General features: G+C 50.0%; 1 protein-coding gene across 1 annotated transcript in view; it reads right to left on the reverse strand.

The window, feature by feature from the left end:
* Positions 1 to 270: 270 nt before the first annotated feature.
* The window catches only part of ASIC2 (acid-sensing (proton-gated) ion channel 2), a 513,904-nt gene continuing 497,119 nt past the window's right edge, over positions 271 to 17,055 (reverse strand). Inside the window, exons 4-10 of the mRNA XM_010561355.1 lie at positions 7,677 to 7,827; positions 7,177 to 7,233; positions 6,447 to 6,600; positions 5,625 to 5,716; positions 4,137 to 4,216; positions 1,020 to 1,088; positions 271 to 800 (exon numbers count right to left, since the gene is read on the reverse strand). Of these exons, the coding sequence (XP_010559657.1) occupies positions 699 to 800; positions 1,020 to 1,088; positions 4,137 to 4,216; positions 5,625 to 5,716; positions 6,447 to 6,600; positions 7,177 to 7,233; positions 7,677 to 7,827 (705 nt within the window). The 3' untranslated portion in view covers positions 271 to 698. The remainder of the gene's footprint in view (positions 801 to 1,019; positions 1,089 to 4,136; positions 4,217 to 5,624; positions 5,717 to 6,446; positions 6,601 to 7,176; positions 7,234 to 7,676; positions 7,828 to 17,055) is intronic.

Consider the following 17,055-nt stretch of genomic DNA (forward strand, 5'->3'; position numbering starts at 1 on the left):
GAGCCACCCGGTCCGGCCCCTCTCCAGGGATGCTCACCTTGGGGTGACTGGTAGCGCTGAGGAGCCCCGGCGGTGGCCCGGCCTTGGGGGACCCGGCTTAGCTTAAGATTCATCACAGACTGACACGAAGGACAAGAACGTAAGAAGAATCCAAGAGCTGCGACTTTTTGTTTCTTTATTCTAATTCAGCCTACGACGTTAGTAATGGTGATTTCAGGGGATGGCTGGGCCCGCGAGTTCCTTCTTGTAGTGAAAATCAGAGACTGTAAAGAGGAACAGAGCTTATAAAGACAGATAGGAATATATTGCCATAAAAAGAACTGGCATGCAAGTGCTTTATACATTTGGCAGTATGTGAAATGGCGGGGCTTCGGTTTTGTTTTTGGTGGTGGTGGTGGTCTCTTTGTTTTGTACAGTTCAAAAATGAGCTGCTGCCTTCACATCTTGAAGACAACCCCCCCACAGGAAAGGACAACACAAGTCAAGTCCAAGGCGCCTCTCGCTTGGTTTTGGCAGAGTATATATATAATATATATATATTTTTTTTAATGCATAGCGATTTTCTTCCTTTTTTTTTAAATATATTTTTTTAATTTTTTTTTTTTTTTTTTCCCCCGTTGCAAACCTGAGCTCGGTCCCTGCTTTCCTGTGCAGTTTTCCTTCCTTAGGTGTTGGCACTGTGGAGCGGTCGGACGGTGTCAGCAGGCAATCTCCTCCAGCGTTCCCAGGGTGGCCTGCAGTGGCACGTTCACAGTGTGGCTGATGGTTTCCGAATGATTTGGCATGGGGTCGCAAGTGCTCTGCGGACGGAGAGCGGGGGACAGGGTTACCCCGGGGGCCGCTGGGCGCTCCCTGTCCCTCCCCAACCGCTAGCTCCTTTCTTTGGCCGAGCCATAGCATCAATCCTTCGGAAATAACTCAAGCCAAGGCTGAACGCTGCGTCTGCATTGAGCGACTTCGCTTGCCTACGGAGCTGACCGCAGGGAAATTTCCTCTTGTCTCCCAATGGGGCTCCTTACCACATTTTCGTCATGGCTCCCTTCCTCTTCCTCTTTTCCAAGTAGGTCTAATAATTTCTCTTTGATCAGCTGCAAAAGAGGGAGGTTGGGTTAAGGTGGGCAGGAACAGGCAAGACATCTGCCGTGCCTGCATGGGCATCCATGCGGCACGGAGCCGCCTCACCCAACGGAACCAGGGGCACAGCCCCAGGGGACGCACCGGGTTTGGAGGACACCCTCCAAAGGGGATGGAGAAGGAGACAATCTTTCCAAGAAAACCACCCCATGTGTCAAAACTGAATTCTTCACATGGAAAAAACCACCCCAAAACTCATGTTCTTAAATATATTTGGGGGTTTACTGAAAAATGCCAGCTATGTAAGACACTGCTGCTGAAGAATGTATTTTCAAGGGAAATTCCAGAAAGGTTGAAAAGTGAGTGTTTTTCTGAAAAAAATCCATTGGGGAAAAGAAAAAAAAAAAAGAAAACTAAAAATGTGAAAAATTGGGTCAGTTCCTAAGGAAGCAAAGTGGATGCTGGCTGGCATGCAGAGATGTGTGCTGGGGATTCAGGACCCTGATTAGCCCAGGAGCACAACTCTGCCCTGGGGCAGGACCAAGAGGAGGATTGCACTGAGTGGACGATGCAAAAAAAACCATCTCTAGGGTCAATATTTCATCCGACTTTGGCTAACCCACTGGAAGAGAACAGTTGTATCGGTTTGCTGGCAATCTCAAAGAGTTTACAAATGCTTTGGTTGAAAACGCAATGAGTTTGAGGTGCGCTGAACCCCACCTTGATGAAATCCGGAGCAGATTAGATCAACTATGTAGATTAGGCAACCTTTAAGACATTTTATTCCTTTTCTCCCTGTCTGGTGGAGGTTAAATATCTGTCATGGGTGACCATGAAGATGCCCCAGATAGGGCATAGCTGGGTGAACCCCCAGGTGTGCATGGAGACCCTCTACAAGGAGACAGGATGCTTTCTTAAGCCATGTTTGCCCCAAAAGAAGACAAAAAAAAGAAAAAACAAAACAAAACAGAAAAGTCTTTGCCAAGTTTTATAAGCAGATATCAAACAAAGGAGTAAAACAGAAGAAAAATCCAAACTTTGCAAGGTTTATTACCTTCTTATGAAAGAACCCCAAGAAAGCCAGGAACAGGCGATTTTAATGAAATATTGTGTGCATTCAGCCTGAGATATAAACTGAGGCACAGGTTTTGTTTGCACTCCAAAGCCATTATGAGCTTTATGCTTGTAATTTTCAATATATTTTATTGCAGAATAATGCCACCAAGTGCTAACAGCTGCCCAGAAGGGACTGTGATGGGGAGTGACTTTCTTAAAATGTAAAGCCAGCATCCCAACTTTAATAACATTAAGAGGTTTTTCAAGATGCCCCAGTGAGCTCGGAGCAGAGACCGTGGTTGCCTGACATCCCTGTGCACCCACCTGGCTTGGCACACATTAATGCAACAGCCACTAATGACCCCCAACTGCAATATCCCACAGGATTAAAAATCCCTGGTCCCATCATGATACGGGGGTAAGACAGGGCTATGAGAGTGCTGGACTATGCAGGTCTAAGATATTGCATATTTGGGTGCAGGGGACCCAAAGCCATTGCACTGAAATCACCAGGCAATGAGCAGATGAGCTGAATTAGCAGGAGGCACCTTCCCGGGGACAAGGGCAAAGGACCTTGGGTTGGGATGTGCCAAATTTGCTGGGAACTGCCCGTCTCCATAAATGTTTGCATCCTCCTTGAAACTATCCTGAGCCATAAACTCATGCTTTCCTGCTATAAAACAGGACACACGGTTGTATGTTTGGGTCCCTGGGGTCATCTTCGTGCAAATAGGTTGCTCCTCGGTGGCATGCATCCAGCTGCACCCCCTCTCCCTGCCTCAATTCCTCTTTTATAAACAAAAATCACGAGCCTGACCCCCAGCACGAAGCCTTCTCCAATGTGATGAGGAAGAGTGGGAAGGAAAATCAACAACTGGCAAGGAGGATGCTCCAGGGAGGGTTATTTTGGACCGTGGCCCATTTTGTTGAAAAAAAATATGGTGGAAGAAGTCCAAATGGCAGGAGGGTGCAGAGAGCAGCTGGAATCTGCCTCTGCGCTTGCAGGGGCAGTGGCGGAGGACGCTGGAGGGACGATGCCCGCAGGCAGGCTGTGACGGCATGGGACTGCCGAGGCCCGTGTTGGCACTGCGGCATAGAAAAGCCGAAATCCCCTGGGACATGCTGAGCTGTGCTGCTGGGCTGAGATCAGCGTTCACTGGGGGAACTTGCTTAGGCAAAAAGAGATTAAAAATATATAAGGGTTGTAACTCTGCTGCGGGAGGGCAGGAGGAGGGAGGGCTGCCAGAAAGCAACATCCTCTCCGGACTGCTTATTGCAATAATTCCCATTAAAGAGGGCTTGCATTTTTCTCTGGAGCAGCTGCTCTTGGCCACCGTGGAGCCACAGGACCACGCTCGAACTCATCTCGGTGCTTCCTAGAAAGCTCCTTGCTCCAGGGCTGCTGGCAGAGCTGCAGACAGCAGATAACAGGGACTGCGGTTTTTCCACCCCCCGGCAGCGGTACAAGGTCTAGCCTTGCTGCTTCTCCCGCCTGATGGCTGGACTGGGACGCAGGCATTAATTAAAGGTGTTTTTATGAGAAGATGATAAGAGTGTGCTGCTGGGAGAAGCCCAAATGGGGATGGGGACAGGAGGGTGCAGCAGCAGGTCTCCAGCCAGCACCCCAGGCAGTGCAAGCTTTGGGGTGGGAAGCAGCACAGCCACATGAAGGTGGTGCTTAATTAGCCTAAGTGAGAAGCAAACCTCATTAGCAGAGGCAGGGTGCCAAGCGAACCTGGCTATGCCATGCCATGGCTGCATGCCAGCCCCCACCGCCATGGAGAGCACTCGCTGATGCAGAGACCTCCGCACCACACTATGCAGCCGTGACCGACTATTTAGCACTACTGTGGAGCATTAATTATATAGTATCATTAATTAAAATTAATAATCCATGTGGGCACAGTGGGCATGGAGGTTCCTGGTCTGCAACCACCCCAGCCTGGTATCAAGTCTGGCAAACCCACACCCCACTGGAGGAACAAGGCGAAGGGCGAGGGTCTTACCTCGTATATATAATCGAAGAGCTCTAGTATAGTGAGGATGCTAGCACCGATAAATAGCCCCATCTGGCCTCCAATGTCACCTAGGAGAGAGAACAACACGTGGATGGTTTTTACCCCTGGGGTAAAAGCTCTTAGAGGCACCCATGCAACCGTGGTGCAGCTGCCCTGGGTGCTACCGTCCCTGAAGAGTGGGGAAATGCGAGGGATGACCCCCAGAAACACCCAACAGCTCTAATGCCATGAAAAGCATCCCAGGAAGGATGTTGCCAGCCACCAAAGCATTTCTCCTGCTAACAAGGCCATCAGCTGGAAGCCTAATGAGGATGCAATACCGCATACTGGCATCGGAGGAAGCCATCTGTCAGAGTTAGATGACAGGCTTTATCCTAGGAATCCCAAAGCCCAATTCCCAAACTGGGTGGGGAAAGGAGAAAGATGCTGGAGAAGAATTAGGTAACGTCCCCTGGAGTCAAGAAAAAACCCAAACCTGCCAAAAAGAGGAAAGGGAGATGGCCTGCTTTTTTAGGGGAGCATCTCAAGGCTGTCTCTGCTTGAGTCCCCCAGGGCTGGGGAAGGGCTGCGGAGGAGGCACCACGGGGAGAGGAGACTTCCAGGAATCTGCTGGGAAGATAACTGCTGACATGAGATGCTGTGCTATGTCAAACCGTGTGTTTCAGGGAAGACAAACCTCATGGATTTTACTGCAGAACACCCATGGTTCAACTGCGTTGCTCCCCAGAGCAAAGTCACCCACGGGTGGAGGGGCTACAGGACCTTTGCTGGGGCTGTCCACGAGACGGAGACAGAAGAAAGAGGAAAAAAGGTGCTTGGGGGCAAAGTGCTGGTTCAAAAGGGACTGAGGACTGGGGAAGATGAGACTCTGCCCAAAGCCCGCAGTGCCCTGGGAACAAGGGTCATGCAAGGTCGTACAAATAAGGAGGCTTGTGTCAAAGAGGCTTCATCACCAGCCTCCTCTTCCTTGCCGTAGCACTCTTGGGGAACCCACAACAGGAGCAGAAGGGCTCACAGCATGTATGTTCTGCAGAGCTATCACTGCGGAGGGGTGATGGATTTGGAGCATGTAAGAGGTGATGGGCAGATGGTTTTAAGAGCTGTCCTCCACACACTGCCCTTCCAGCATGGGGGGCACCCCAGAGAGCACCCATCACCCACTCCACCTTGGGATTTCCAAATAATAGGGCTCTGGTAGCAAGCAGAGATGGAGCAGCTCATGTTAATCTTTCACAGGTGACACATGGACTAGCTATGGTCCCTGGGACATTCCTGGGATGGCTTGGTGTTAGAAGGAAAATAAGAGATGGGGTTGAAAGCATGCTGGCCAGAAAGGTGCCTGGACCTCGCTGGGATTTTCAAGGCAATGCACATAAGCTGTGCACCCACTCATAGCATCTGTCTGCCCCATAAACACACACGGACTCCTGCACAGGCTCACACAGACATCAAATTGCACCCCTGATCTCTCCTTACCAAGTAAGGCTGCCACTTCATAGGCTTTCTTCTGCTCAATTGTCTCATAGTTGAGTGCTTCAAAAAATATGTCCAGCACAAGAATATTCTCTCTGTAGAAAGAGGACAACAGCATCAGCCCATCAGCCACCAGTGGCCTTGTGTGCTTTGGGACAAGAAGAAAAAAAAGGGACTTTGGGGCTTTATTCCCCTCTCTGTCCTGACCGTTCTCTTTCTGGGGTCCTCAGCAACCCACAGACATTTGGACCTCCTGGAGACCAAGACCATAGGGCACTGTCAGGACCCTGGCAACCTTAGCAGAAGCTGGAAAATGTTTCCCCAAGATCTCTCATGATCTGAGCTCTGGATCTCACTTTGATGATAACAGCAAGAGTCCAAAGGATGCTTAATATGGAATAACTCTTGCTGCTTCCACAAGGCAATAATGTGCCCAGGGCTCGGAGAGGTCCAAGACAGCGGCTGCCTGAGGTCCACAGCCCAGACTTAGGTAGAGAGCAGCCATATCTCAGACAGGGCCAGCAAGACTGGGCTTCCCTGTCAAAATAAGAGGAGATTTTGCACTTTTTTTGGTGGGTATGGAGTGTGCTCATGAAGACAAGGCCAGGGACAGAACATACAGTTGTCTGGAAACATATCTACTGAAAAGAAAGCAACCTACACCTCATCTCTTCAAGGGTTTCACCCTTGAGGACATAACTCTGTTTGGTGATGGAGGCATTGGCAAGGTCTGGTCTTAGCACAGGCTGGTTTAAACAGCCAATGGGGCTTTACAGACACTTTTCCCCCACAAAGCAAAGGAGACGTGTTTTCTGCAATACTCACGAGATATATTTTTCTGACTTGTTGAACTTCTTCTCCAGGTACTTGGCCGAGGTCTTGCTGGGAATCTTGACCATGGAGAGCTCTTTGTTGTATCTGGTCAAGTTACAAGGTGTCCTGCAGATGCAGTAATTGCTGTCCTTTTCAGCAAGCAAACCTGGAGAAGGTCACAGAGTTAGATCTCACAGAGTCAGAGACATGCAGCAGATGTGGGAGCAGAGGTTATGCCACCCAGAGAGGGGCCGAGGAGTCACATCTCAGAGGAGTTGCAGGAAACCCAGTCCCGGCTATTTCTCTCCCACTTCGTTCCATGGCCATCCCCACCATCTTGGAGAAAGGCTTTTTGCTGGAGGCTACATTCTGTTACCAGCATCTGCTCAGGGAACATGTAGTGATTGAGTCTCCTAAATCCAGACCTAGAACAAGTCCCTCTATCCCAAATCCAGACTCAAACCCAGACCCAGAGGTGCTCCCCTCCTCCATATCCAGGGGTGCCCGTTATCCTGAGGATTTCTGCGCTGACGGAGCCCCATGCCCCAAGTAGAACCAGAAGAAACTTTATCCCAGGGTGCACCCAGCCCTTCCCAGCAAGTTGGGTCTCACTAAAACCCATCACCAGGTTGTAGCTGCTCTAGATCACCCCAGTCCTGCCAGCCAGGAGGACGCAGGCTACTGGAAGTCCCTTCAGCTTGGGACACCCGTGGTACCCAGGGATATATCTCTTGGTACTCACCGAGCGCAGGCTCTGCGCATTCCTTATACTGCTCCGGGGTACAGAAAGGAGCATCCCCTGCATGGAGAGGACACATCCATCAGTGGGCATCAGCCACCGCTGCTGCAAGGGAGCTGCGGACCGCTGGGCTCTCCACGGGGACCACAAGGACCTCCCGTTAGCAAAATGAACCCAGGTTGGGGATGGGCAGCAGGGATATTGCAGCGTCTGCCCCACCTTTGCCTGCTGCGGGGGCCTTTTCTTACAAACCAAGGAGGGGGCTGCTGGAAATACCACCCAGGGGTGTTAACTGGGGCTAAACAAGAGGAAATCAGACCCATGTCCCTCTGCCATTTCTTGCCCCTATTTCAGGGCATTTTGCAAAGGCTATTAGCATCCTTCTTTCCTTAGGGAAAGGTATTCCCAGCTCCTGTAATCCCTGGTCCCTTTCCAACTCATTAACCCTTAATGACCCAGGCTGGATGGAGGAAGGGAGTCCCTGCCCCCCCCTGCACACTAACCTGGCATGTGAACCATTTTGCAGTTGCAGTTTTCCACAATATACCGGGTCTCGCAGTCGATCCTGCAAGCCGTGATACTGTAAACGGGAAAGAAGTCTAAGCCCATATCCGACGAGCGACATTCACCCCACGGCGGAGGCAGGTACGTCAGCTGCAAGAGAGGGAGGAGCGGGGTGTCAGGGGACGCTGGGGACCAGCAGCGAGGAGTGGGGTGCAGCATCTCCTTCCTCTTGCCACAGAGGAGCCCCCGGAGCACAATTTTAATGATGGTTTTAAGAAGGGGAATGGAGGGATGGCTCTGCTCAGAGCGGTGATGCCGTGGGAGATGGTGCTGGGCTGCAGAGCAGTACCTTGCTGCAGCCTTGGAGAAGGCAGACAAGTCAATTACGTCCTTTTCCAAACACCCATGCTCAGGGAGAGCCCTGTGGAGCTGGATACATGCTATCTGCCCTCCTGGCGCCCCATGATGATGAGGAACCTGTCGTCTTCTCCCCCGTTTGCACATCACCTCATGTGAGGCCCATAAGTTGCTCTGCTCAGTGCTAGTGCAATGCAAACCCTTCTGCTGTTACCGCTTTATTTAACACAAATGCAGAGATAATATAAGCAGGACTCCACAATCCACCACAGAAACCTTAATTCACAGCCCAGAACATGCTGGAGGAAAAACAGTCACTCTCTGACCCCCCCCCAGCCAAATCTACCTTGTTCCTCTTCTGTCTGCAGCTTGGCAGCCCTTCCCGTTTCTCTTTATCTTTGCTAAATGCTTTATACTACTCTTTGCTAGAGAGCAGAAAATAGCATTCCCCTAACCCCTCCTTCTTTGTGTTTTAAAGCAGCGTCCAATTTGCTGTGCTTTGCTCCAAACACAGAACGTTTTGTGCTGGCAAAGCACGTTGGCTGAACAAAAACATTCCTTTAAAAACTGTAGTAACATTAATCACATCCTAAAATAAATATGTAAACATATGTTGATGGACTGTGAGCCTAGGATCTAATGGCAAGGCTCCGCAGTGCTTGTTTTGGGTTTCTTCTGGAGACCTGTGGGAAAGGGAGGAGAAAAGAGAAGACCCACAAAGTGGAGGCACATTGCAGATGCTATTGGATAAATAACGACCCCATGACTCCTTCAGACATGGACCTGGGGTAACTACAACAAAACTACCACGGTGTGAGCCATTTGGAACCCATGCTCTGCTCTAGGTCTTCCCCATGAGATCTCCTGTGAGAGCAGAGCTCCAGCTCTCCAAAGCACCCTGTGAAAAGCTGTTCACCTTGTGCACCAGCTTGCAGTGCTGGGGCACTGGTAAAACTCCCTGTGCCTTTGACTTATGAACCACTCAGACGTTAAAAACCCATAATGGGCTTAAAGTGCAGACAGGAAGAAAAAGATGAGATGTTGGGATGAACATGTTTTGTGGTGAGGACAGGCGGGTATGGGAAAAGTCTGCCCTGGAGGGGCATGAAACCTGGAAGCTAAAGGAGAGTTTGGGGAAGATGCCAGGCTACCTGCCCTGTGGGGCTGGACAAGGTCTCGGCTGAGCCAAGCCAAAGTAATTCCTTCTCTAGGAACAATTTTGCCATGAACAGTTCTCATCCAGGAATCCAGAAGCACTTTGCTTAGTCCAGCACTTTGCTTGCTGCATCTATCTATGGGCACTATACTGGTTCCCAGTTACTTCTCTAACAGGCTGCTGCACGCTTTACCAGACCAGCTGGAACCATGGACATGGCAGCACTGTGACATGCCCATCTTCTAGATGAGCCACAGGTCCTCCTCATGATGAGATGATAGTTCAAGGTCTTCCCTTGCATGACCCCAAGGATAGACCTGAGAAAAGCTCAGACCCTGCTTGCACAGGGGTGAAGGGGGTCTCCATGTGATGGTGAACCCTCTTTGGCTCTGCTTCCCCCACCAGCTGGAAATCACCAACTCCCTTTCTTGGCTCCTGTGAGCATCATCCCCGGTCTCAAGTGCCAATGAGACAGAAACTTTTGCAGCGATGTTCAGCCACAGCAGATCTGCGTGGTCGGTCTGCTCAGCGCCTCTGCGTCCTGGTCTGCACGTGCAAAGAAATAGGACGCTCTGAATGCCAGAGCTGGCATCGCCCACGGGTGCCCAGGCCACTCACTGAGGGACATGAGCTCTGGCATTCCCAAAATCTGCCTAAATCCATGCTGCTGCTCAATCTGCTTTGAAAAACAACAGCAGCGAGAGCTATTCAGCTGCTCGGAGCGACACACACTGATCTCTGTGCTCAGCAGGTCCAATCTGAAGAACAGACAATATCCACACCAGGTGCGAAAATGCAGCAGGTGATGGAGGGATCCCATCTGTGGGGACCAGCTGAGGCACTAAGGGAAAAAAACCCCCCAGTTCCCAGCAATCTCAGCATCCTCCAAGAAACATGCCTGAATGGGATGGTTTTGAAAGTCAGCAAAGCAGCACCTTGGAATGAAAATATCAAGAGCGCCTTTGTGACAATAGCGAAGTGCTGTTTGAAGGGGATCTTTTCTCATTTGCTTTACACTTGCAATATAATGGAGTACCAGATGCCATCATTTAGTCATCTGCGGTGGAGAGAGGGGCCCATATGTTGCACGATGTATGATAAAGGAGAATAAATAATTGCAGTCTCAGATGGTATCAGCTCTCTTCCAAGCACAGCTACACACAAATCTTTTAAGCCCTTTAAATTTTATTCTGAATGTAGGTGATGGGATCAGAAAACGATGGAGTCACGATCAGATATTTAGCTTACACATTTTTTTGCTCAGCCAGTGTTGGATTTGAGCCACGGTGCTTCTGAACTGGCACCGCGTCTGCAGGACGTGCACAGGCTGAATGATTAATTAAACCCTAATCAATGCAACTTCATTAACAGAGTTATGGCCCATTTTGTAGCCAGGACCATGAGCACCAACTACCCCTATACCGCGAAGCAAAGCTGGTTTGCATCTCCCCAAAAGCGTGGCATTCCTTGGGGATTTGCTGCCTTGGCACACACACAACCCCATGCACACACTTGCACACTTGTGCACGTGCAATTCACTTTTCTCCAGCTTCCTAAACAAGCAGGAATAGGTGTGGCACACCTCCCCTGCTACATACTAAGACTTTTGTGCTCCCCACCGCTCTCTGAATCGCTCATTTTTGCTCAAAAGCAAAAAAAGCCTCTTGGTACATTTAACACTGGTGGAGGTTTTTTTGCTCTGCAGTATAAAGGCTTTCCCAGCTTTGGAGAAAAGCACGTTGTATCTGGGACTGACAGGAGACTCCAGGGAAGCTCAAATTTTTACTTTTTAAAGGAAATTTCCCCAGTGAAACTCCTGGCCATGAAGCAGAGCCCTATCGGGTGCAACACAGGCACCTTGGTGCTGCCTTGTTTTATATCAATCCCTACCTCTTACATCTCTGTATCACAGGGCAGGGATTTCTTGCTGCTGGCCATGCCTCTGAGCAGAGCCCCGGGATGCGTTGGCTGGAACCAAAGCATCTCCCACACCTGGGGGACCGGCACCGGGAATCCATGCGCTTCTCCCTCCATCACTGGTTCAGTGGGAAGCAGCGCTGCAGCAAGGGTTCATTTGAAGTATGACAGGCAAATCGGTGCTTACGGGCAAGATTTTAGAGACAAATTTCCCTGGGCTGGCAGGGTTGGACCCTCCCTTCCGTTGAGCAAGTCAATGAACTCTTCTCTCTCCAAGGGGCTCATCAAGGGGCTATTACCTGGAGCCTCCACAGTAATTACAGCTTGAAAGACTCGTTGCTTTCCTCATGCTCTGTAATTTGTAATCAGAAGCAAACTCTCGACTGATCAGCAGCCAGATATAGATGCGGGACCTCTCCGGAGGGAGAAGGCACATCATTAGGGACGGGGCTCTGCAGAGAATAGGGGAGCCACATTTCCCAGATCCTGCCTCAACATCCAAAAGTAATTTGGTCCCAGGAAAGCTCCCTTCACATTTCCTAGGTGGTTTTGGTGAGCAGGCACCAATGTACCAAGTCTCTGATGTAGTCAACTCTTGTCCTGACCTTTTCTTTCCAATTATCTCTGAAGGCAGCTGCTTTGTTACTGTCTGTGTTTAGAGCCACAGCAGCATCGCTCACAGGTACAAGGCAGGACTGCCAGGACTGCTGTGTGTTGCATCCTCTGAAATACCCCCCATTATCCTTCAAAGAAGACACTATCCAGCCCCAGAGCCACGTATGGTTTCACCCATCAAATATTGCACCTTGCATTGAAAGACTCAAACCAAGGGGTCAAACTCTTCCGCAGGGTTTCCTGCCCTAAAGTGCAATGGAGCAGGATCCCAAGTTTCTTCCCTCCAGCCCCTGTGGCTTCTCCCCTGGCAGACCAGCCTCATCCCTGCTCCCGTTGCCTCTCCCACCTTGGCACAGGATTCCCACTACCCCGCAAGCCCTGGGGTTAATGCAATGGTGAACCCATCCATAAAAGCATCCTTTCTTAACCCCCTCCTCACCAAAACGGGGCTGCAACCTCAAGCAAAGCCTTTACATCCAAAGTGCTTGGCCCCAGAGAGCTGCCCGAACAACTCATTTTAGACATCTGACATTTGAATTTCCTGCCCACAATGCTAACGAGGCCGCTGCATCGCCTGGAAGAGCACACCGGGGAGCCGAGCCTGCCTCGCTAGCCAGCAAACAGGAGTACGCGTGACGGAGCAATCCCGCAGACCACGGCCACATAAACAACGTAAATGGGAGAGACAGTAATTGGATTTGATTCCTCTTCCCTGCAGCCCCTCCTGCACAGCATGCAGCCACGCAGAGGTCTCCTCGTCTTGAGAGAATTGCTTTCTCTTCTTCCAGGTGATGCTAATTTCAGGTTGGCAGGAGGGCTCCGGTGCTGGACCTGTGGAAGCTGCGCGAGGATGCTGAGCTGCTCCCTGCCAGTCTATCTGCTCTGTTACCACCAAAGACAAGCTACTTTTCTTCGAAGCTGAAGGAAAAAAACCCATAAAATTAAAAGCAAAAGCAGGGGTAAAGGCAGCAGGGACAGTTTCTGCCCTCGGTTCCTGCAGGAGAGTAGTGCTGAGCTCTAATTTTGCTCCGCTGCCGTGGCAGCTTTCCAAGGGCACATACCCCTCCCCGGCACCACGCCATCTCACGCTTATAGCAATTCAGCTTCAGCCTCTAATTGAGGTTGACAAACCCACGTCCTCGCACTTTCGCAATTGTTAATACTTAATTAATTAATGAAATGCTTTTTAAATTCTCTTGATCCTGGCTATTAGGGATTACGACAATCGGTTACGAACTGGCAGGCGCCAAAAGGAAAAGGAACAAATTGACTTGTCTCCTTAAAAGCGGGATGGATCTTGCTTGCCCAAAACGCAAGGAAAGGAAGGGCTGCTTTTGGCAAACATGGAGGGGAAGTGGGTCGTGGCAGCGGGGGCCGTCCAGCACAGCCTCCTCCCTGCCACAGCCCTTTTTCCTGGCCACGCTGCTGCCCTTCGCGCGCTGCTCTTGGCACGAAGCCTCCCAAAAACTGCCAACATCTGTCTGCAGCCGGAGAGGTCTTTTTTTTTTTTAATTTAAGTGGTATCTCTATTTTTTCTGCATGTTTAATTTTATGCAATAGGGAAGATGTGGGAACATGGTGGAGATGTTGCCAGCACGAGGTTGGGGCAGTTTCAGCCCAGTTTGCAGCTGGGCTCTGCGATGAATCTGGCTTTGGGGATACATCCTGCATCAACTCGGCTCTGGCCTACGGCTCAGCCCCTCTCGTGCCTCCTCCAAGCGTGGGTCCCCACCTGATGCCACCAAACTTCAAGCAGTGATCAGCAAGGAGGGATGCGAACCTCACCCTGAATCTCGCAAAGTCTATATGGGGTGTGTTTGCATTTACTCCAAATGAAATAATAACCAGAAACCTCCGTACTTTAATGAGACATCAAATAGCATCAACTTAATAGAATTTCAATCCCAGACAGCTTTAGTGGTTGTAAAATGCTTAAAAAGCTCAGCGTACACACAGCTCGTTGGCACCATCTCCCAGTTAATGATGCTGGAAGTTGTCTATTTGCAGTCTCCCTTTGCCGTGCCGGGTGCGATACAGCTGTTCCTTCCCATTTGCTCCCTTCACACAAGTATCAAAGAAGTTGTGTTTAAGGACAAGAGCTTAGCCCTTCCAGCCCCTGGAAGGTCCCCCTGAGTAGAACTTGGGGAAGTTACACAGCTCACGAGTCCCCAGGTGCTGGAGGTGAATGGGCACCAGAAGAAAAAAATGTGATTTTGGAGCTCCAGGCTCCTCTAGGTCCCCGTTTCCTTGGAAATAATTTTGCAAATCAAATAGCAATATTGAAACCTCCTGTGGCTCCCCAAAAAGTCAAGGGCAGCCCCTTCTGAGCCTCATGCCGGGTTTGTTCCCAGGACCCGCTGGACGGCTGGTCCCGGCATTTGCTGCACTGACCATCTACAACTCGCTTCTAGCTCCCCTCTAAATGAGTTGTACCCTTTGCTCATGTGCAAACTCAGTCTTAAATTGCAATAAACTCTGCCCTCTCCCTCCTGCTCACCTCCTTGGCATATCTATAGGCAGCAAAAATGTTCCCCCTCATTCTGCCGGACACAGTTGGCTGTAATTGTTGGACTACATATTGGCCAAACTCTTACAGAGGTGCCCAATTTGGGGGTTGTGTGGTGGGAGTTGGACCCTCTGAAGCTCTCCTGTCCTCAGTGAGCAGCTTTCCATCTTTTTTAAAAAATCCTCTTATCCATATAATATAGTGAAGGGTGAGCAGGAGCACCCAGACCATTACTTCATCTACATCCCTGACATTTTCTCTTACTGACCTCCTTCCTAAGCGAGCCCTTTCCAATCTCTCCCCATTCAGATGCACCGTTCCTGGCCCTGAGTCATTTCTATCGCTTGCCTCCAAACCTATTTTCTTTTGTGTCTTTTTATGAACAGGCTGATTCACTCCTAACACTGTTTTCCAAGCAAAACCACTCTGCTGCCCTACAAAAACAGCCGTGCAATCATTTCTGTACATCTCCTGCTTTGAAGCGCTCCTGTGCAATGAAGTTTTCTATGCGGCTGGCCACCACAGCCTGCCAGTTTTGCTTCTTGTTGTTGAATTAATTCAGAGTCTGATGATATACCAGAGGAAATCAACTGGGAGAGTGTGTGGGACTGAGGGAAACAGAAAGAAATCAGTGAGTGAATGTTTTTCCAGGAGGATGTGTAAGACTGTAGGTAGAAGACACTCTGAGGGAGGGTTAGGAAACATGGGAAATACTATTCAGTTGCTCCTAATTTTCAAATGCTAGTGCCTATACCCTGTTTGGAAATATGGGTTTCAGAAAGATCACTGCCAGACCCCGAGTCCCATTTTCCTGCCTCTGTAATTACACTTTTGATACTGCAGTTGGTAGCTGATGCTCTCTGTCCCATGCAAGCATTACGAGGGGATGAGTCTCCAAGGCACACTAGAGTCCTATTAAACAATATTGCTCCATCTTCGAACCTGTTGCTTAATTGAAGCCTCTTAAATTTTTATTGCCAAGTTGGCAGAAATTGCCATTTTTAGTGCGCTTTTCATCTTCTCTAACGCGTTGTGCCGGTGGCGTAGCAGGGAGCAGCCAAGCTGGGGAAGTAACATTATCTGATCCCATCCGTTATGGGAGAGGCTCAAGCAGTGCTGCCAAGATGCGGCGATGATGCTGGAAAATCCAGCTGGGAAAAGGGGATTAAAAGGAGCCAAATCCAGGAGGAATTTATCCTGCTCCAGGGGATCAGCTCTCCAAAATATAATTTCCAGTGTGTCTGCCCATGCCTTGGTGCTGTGGTCCGGTGCAGGGGTGTGTGGGGTCATTGCAGCCTCTCCAGGGCCATGCACAACACAAGGTCCAGAGAGGCTTCTTATAGCACCAGGCTCACCCAGAAGAGCCAGGAAAAGGGAAAAATTGAGGTGGATCCCTCCAAAGCCAGGAGCAGGGGGAGCTGAAGGGCATTGCCCTACTCGGGGTGGTCCTGTCCTCCCTTGGGACCTGGCTGGAGGGTGACGGCACGGCATGCCCCAAGCCAGCTCCGGCACAACTCAGGGCTTTGCTCATTCATGAGAAAACAAACCTTATTCATGAGACTCAGTAATTGCCATGGAAACGGCTCCCCTGCGTGGCCAGAGCATCTCTCGCTACTTGGTGCAACAGGGACCACGGCTGGCTCTCCCCCTGTAAAATGGTGTGAAAACCCCAGAAAACAGCAGCTCACACATCCATGTAAACCACTCTAGCTCCCTTCACGTTGCACTCAGACACAGCCACGGCCGTGGTGTACGGGAAGTCACCCAGAGAGGATGTTTTCCACCGTCCTCCATCAAGACACTCTTGTTTTAATTGCAACCGTCCATTGTGCGTTGCCTTCTGCTGCGGTACCTCCTGAGTCGCTTTAGGGAGCTCACCCCCGTCTCCCCCTAAACTTCAGGCGATCGCTTCAGTCTGAGATTTCAGACAGAAAGCATCTCTCTTCAGCAGCAAAGAAACAGCTTGGCCTATATAACCCAACAACCACGTTTTATGGAGGAAACCTCCTGCTGGTGTTGCCTTTGCAGGATTGCTTTTGCTGACTCAGCACGCACAAGGGATACACGTGCAAAGTCCCTCTTACGATGCTACTAGTGCAAACCAGCACAACATCGTTACTGCATTAACAACGCAGTTCCCAAAGAGGTAAATGAACCTTAAAAGTGTCACTCTGTAGGAATCAGAGGGCTCAGTCACTGCAGAGGGAGGAGAAAAGCTGATTTTGTTCCTTTTTTTTTGACTGACAGCTAATTTTAAGGGGAGATTTAATGAGATCACGCACCATCATGGAGGCAGAGCTTGCTTTCGACAAGGGGCTTTTGGAAAGCTCTCAGTATAGAGATCCAGGATTTACCGCCCCAGCACCAAAAAGCAAGTCCCTGCTCGCGTTAAGTGGCTGCATACCTGGAAAGGCAGGAGATCAGTAAGTAAAGCCCAGTAAATACTCTTATTTCCAGACTGGGATGGGGGGACGAAAGGATAGATTTGAGCACGGCCACAGGGAATAGTAACAGAGCCAGAAATAAAGCCACAAGCCTCTAACCCAGCCGTGAATAAATCCCCTTCACCCCAAAGACAATGCACAGCTCCCACTGTCACACCAAAGCAAGTCTACCCAATTCCACATCTATTGTTTTTATCGCTGGGAAAAGTGCTTATAACTAACACAGAGGCTGCTCTGAGCTGGGAGATGTGAAACGACCTTCTCTTTATCTTTATTTCTTATTCTCCAGCTGGAGGATCATTTCATGGTGCAAAACACATGGCTTAAGACCCCAATAACTGGCCAGAGTCAGTCCTCCAGGTGATATTCATGAGCTTTTCCAC

The sequence above is a fragment of the Haliaeetus leucocephalus genome, unplaced genomic scaffold, assembly GCF_000737465.1.
Source record: "Haliaeetus leucocephalus isolate CR32 unplaced genomic scaffold, Haliaeetus_leucocephalus-4.0 Scaffold144, whole genome shotgun sequence".
NCBI classification, from domain to species: Eukaryota; Metazoa; Chordata; class Aves; order Accipitriformes; family Accipitridae; genus Haliaeetus; species Haliaeetus leucocephalus.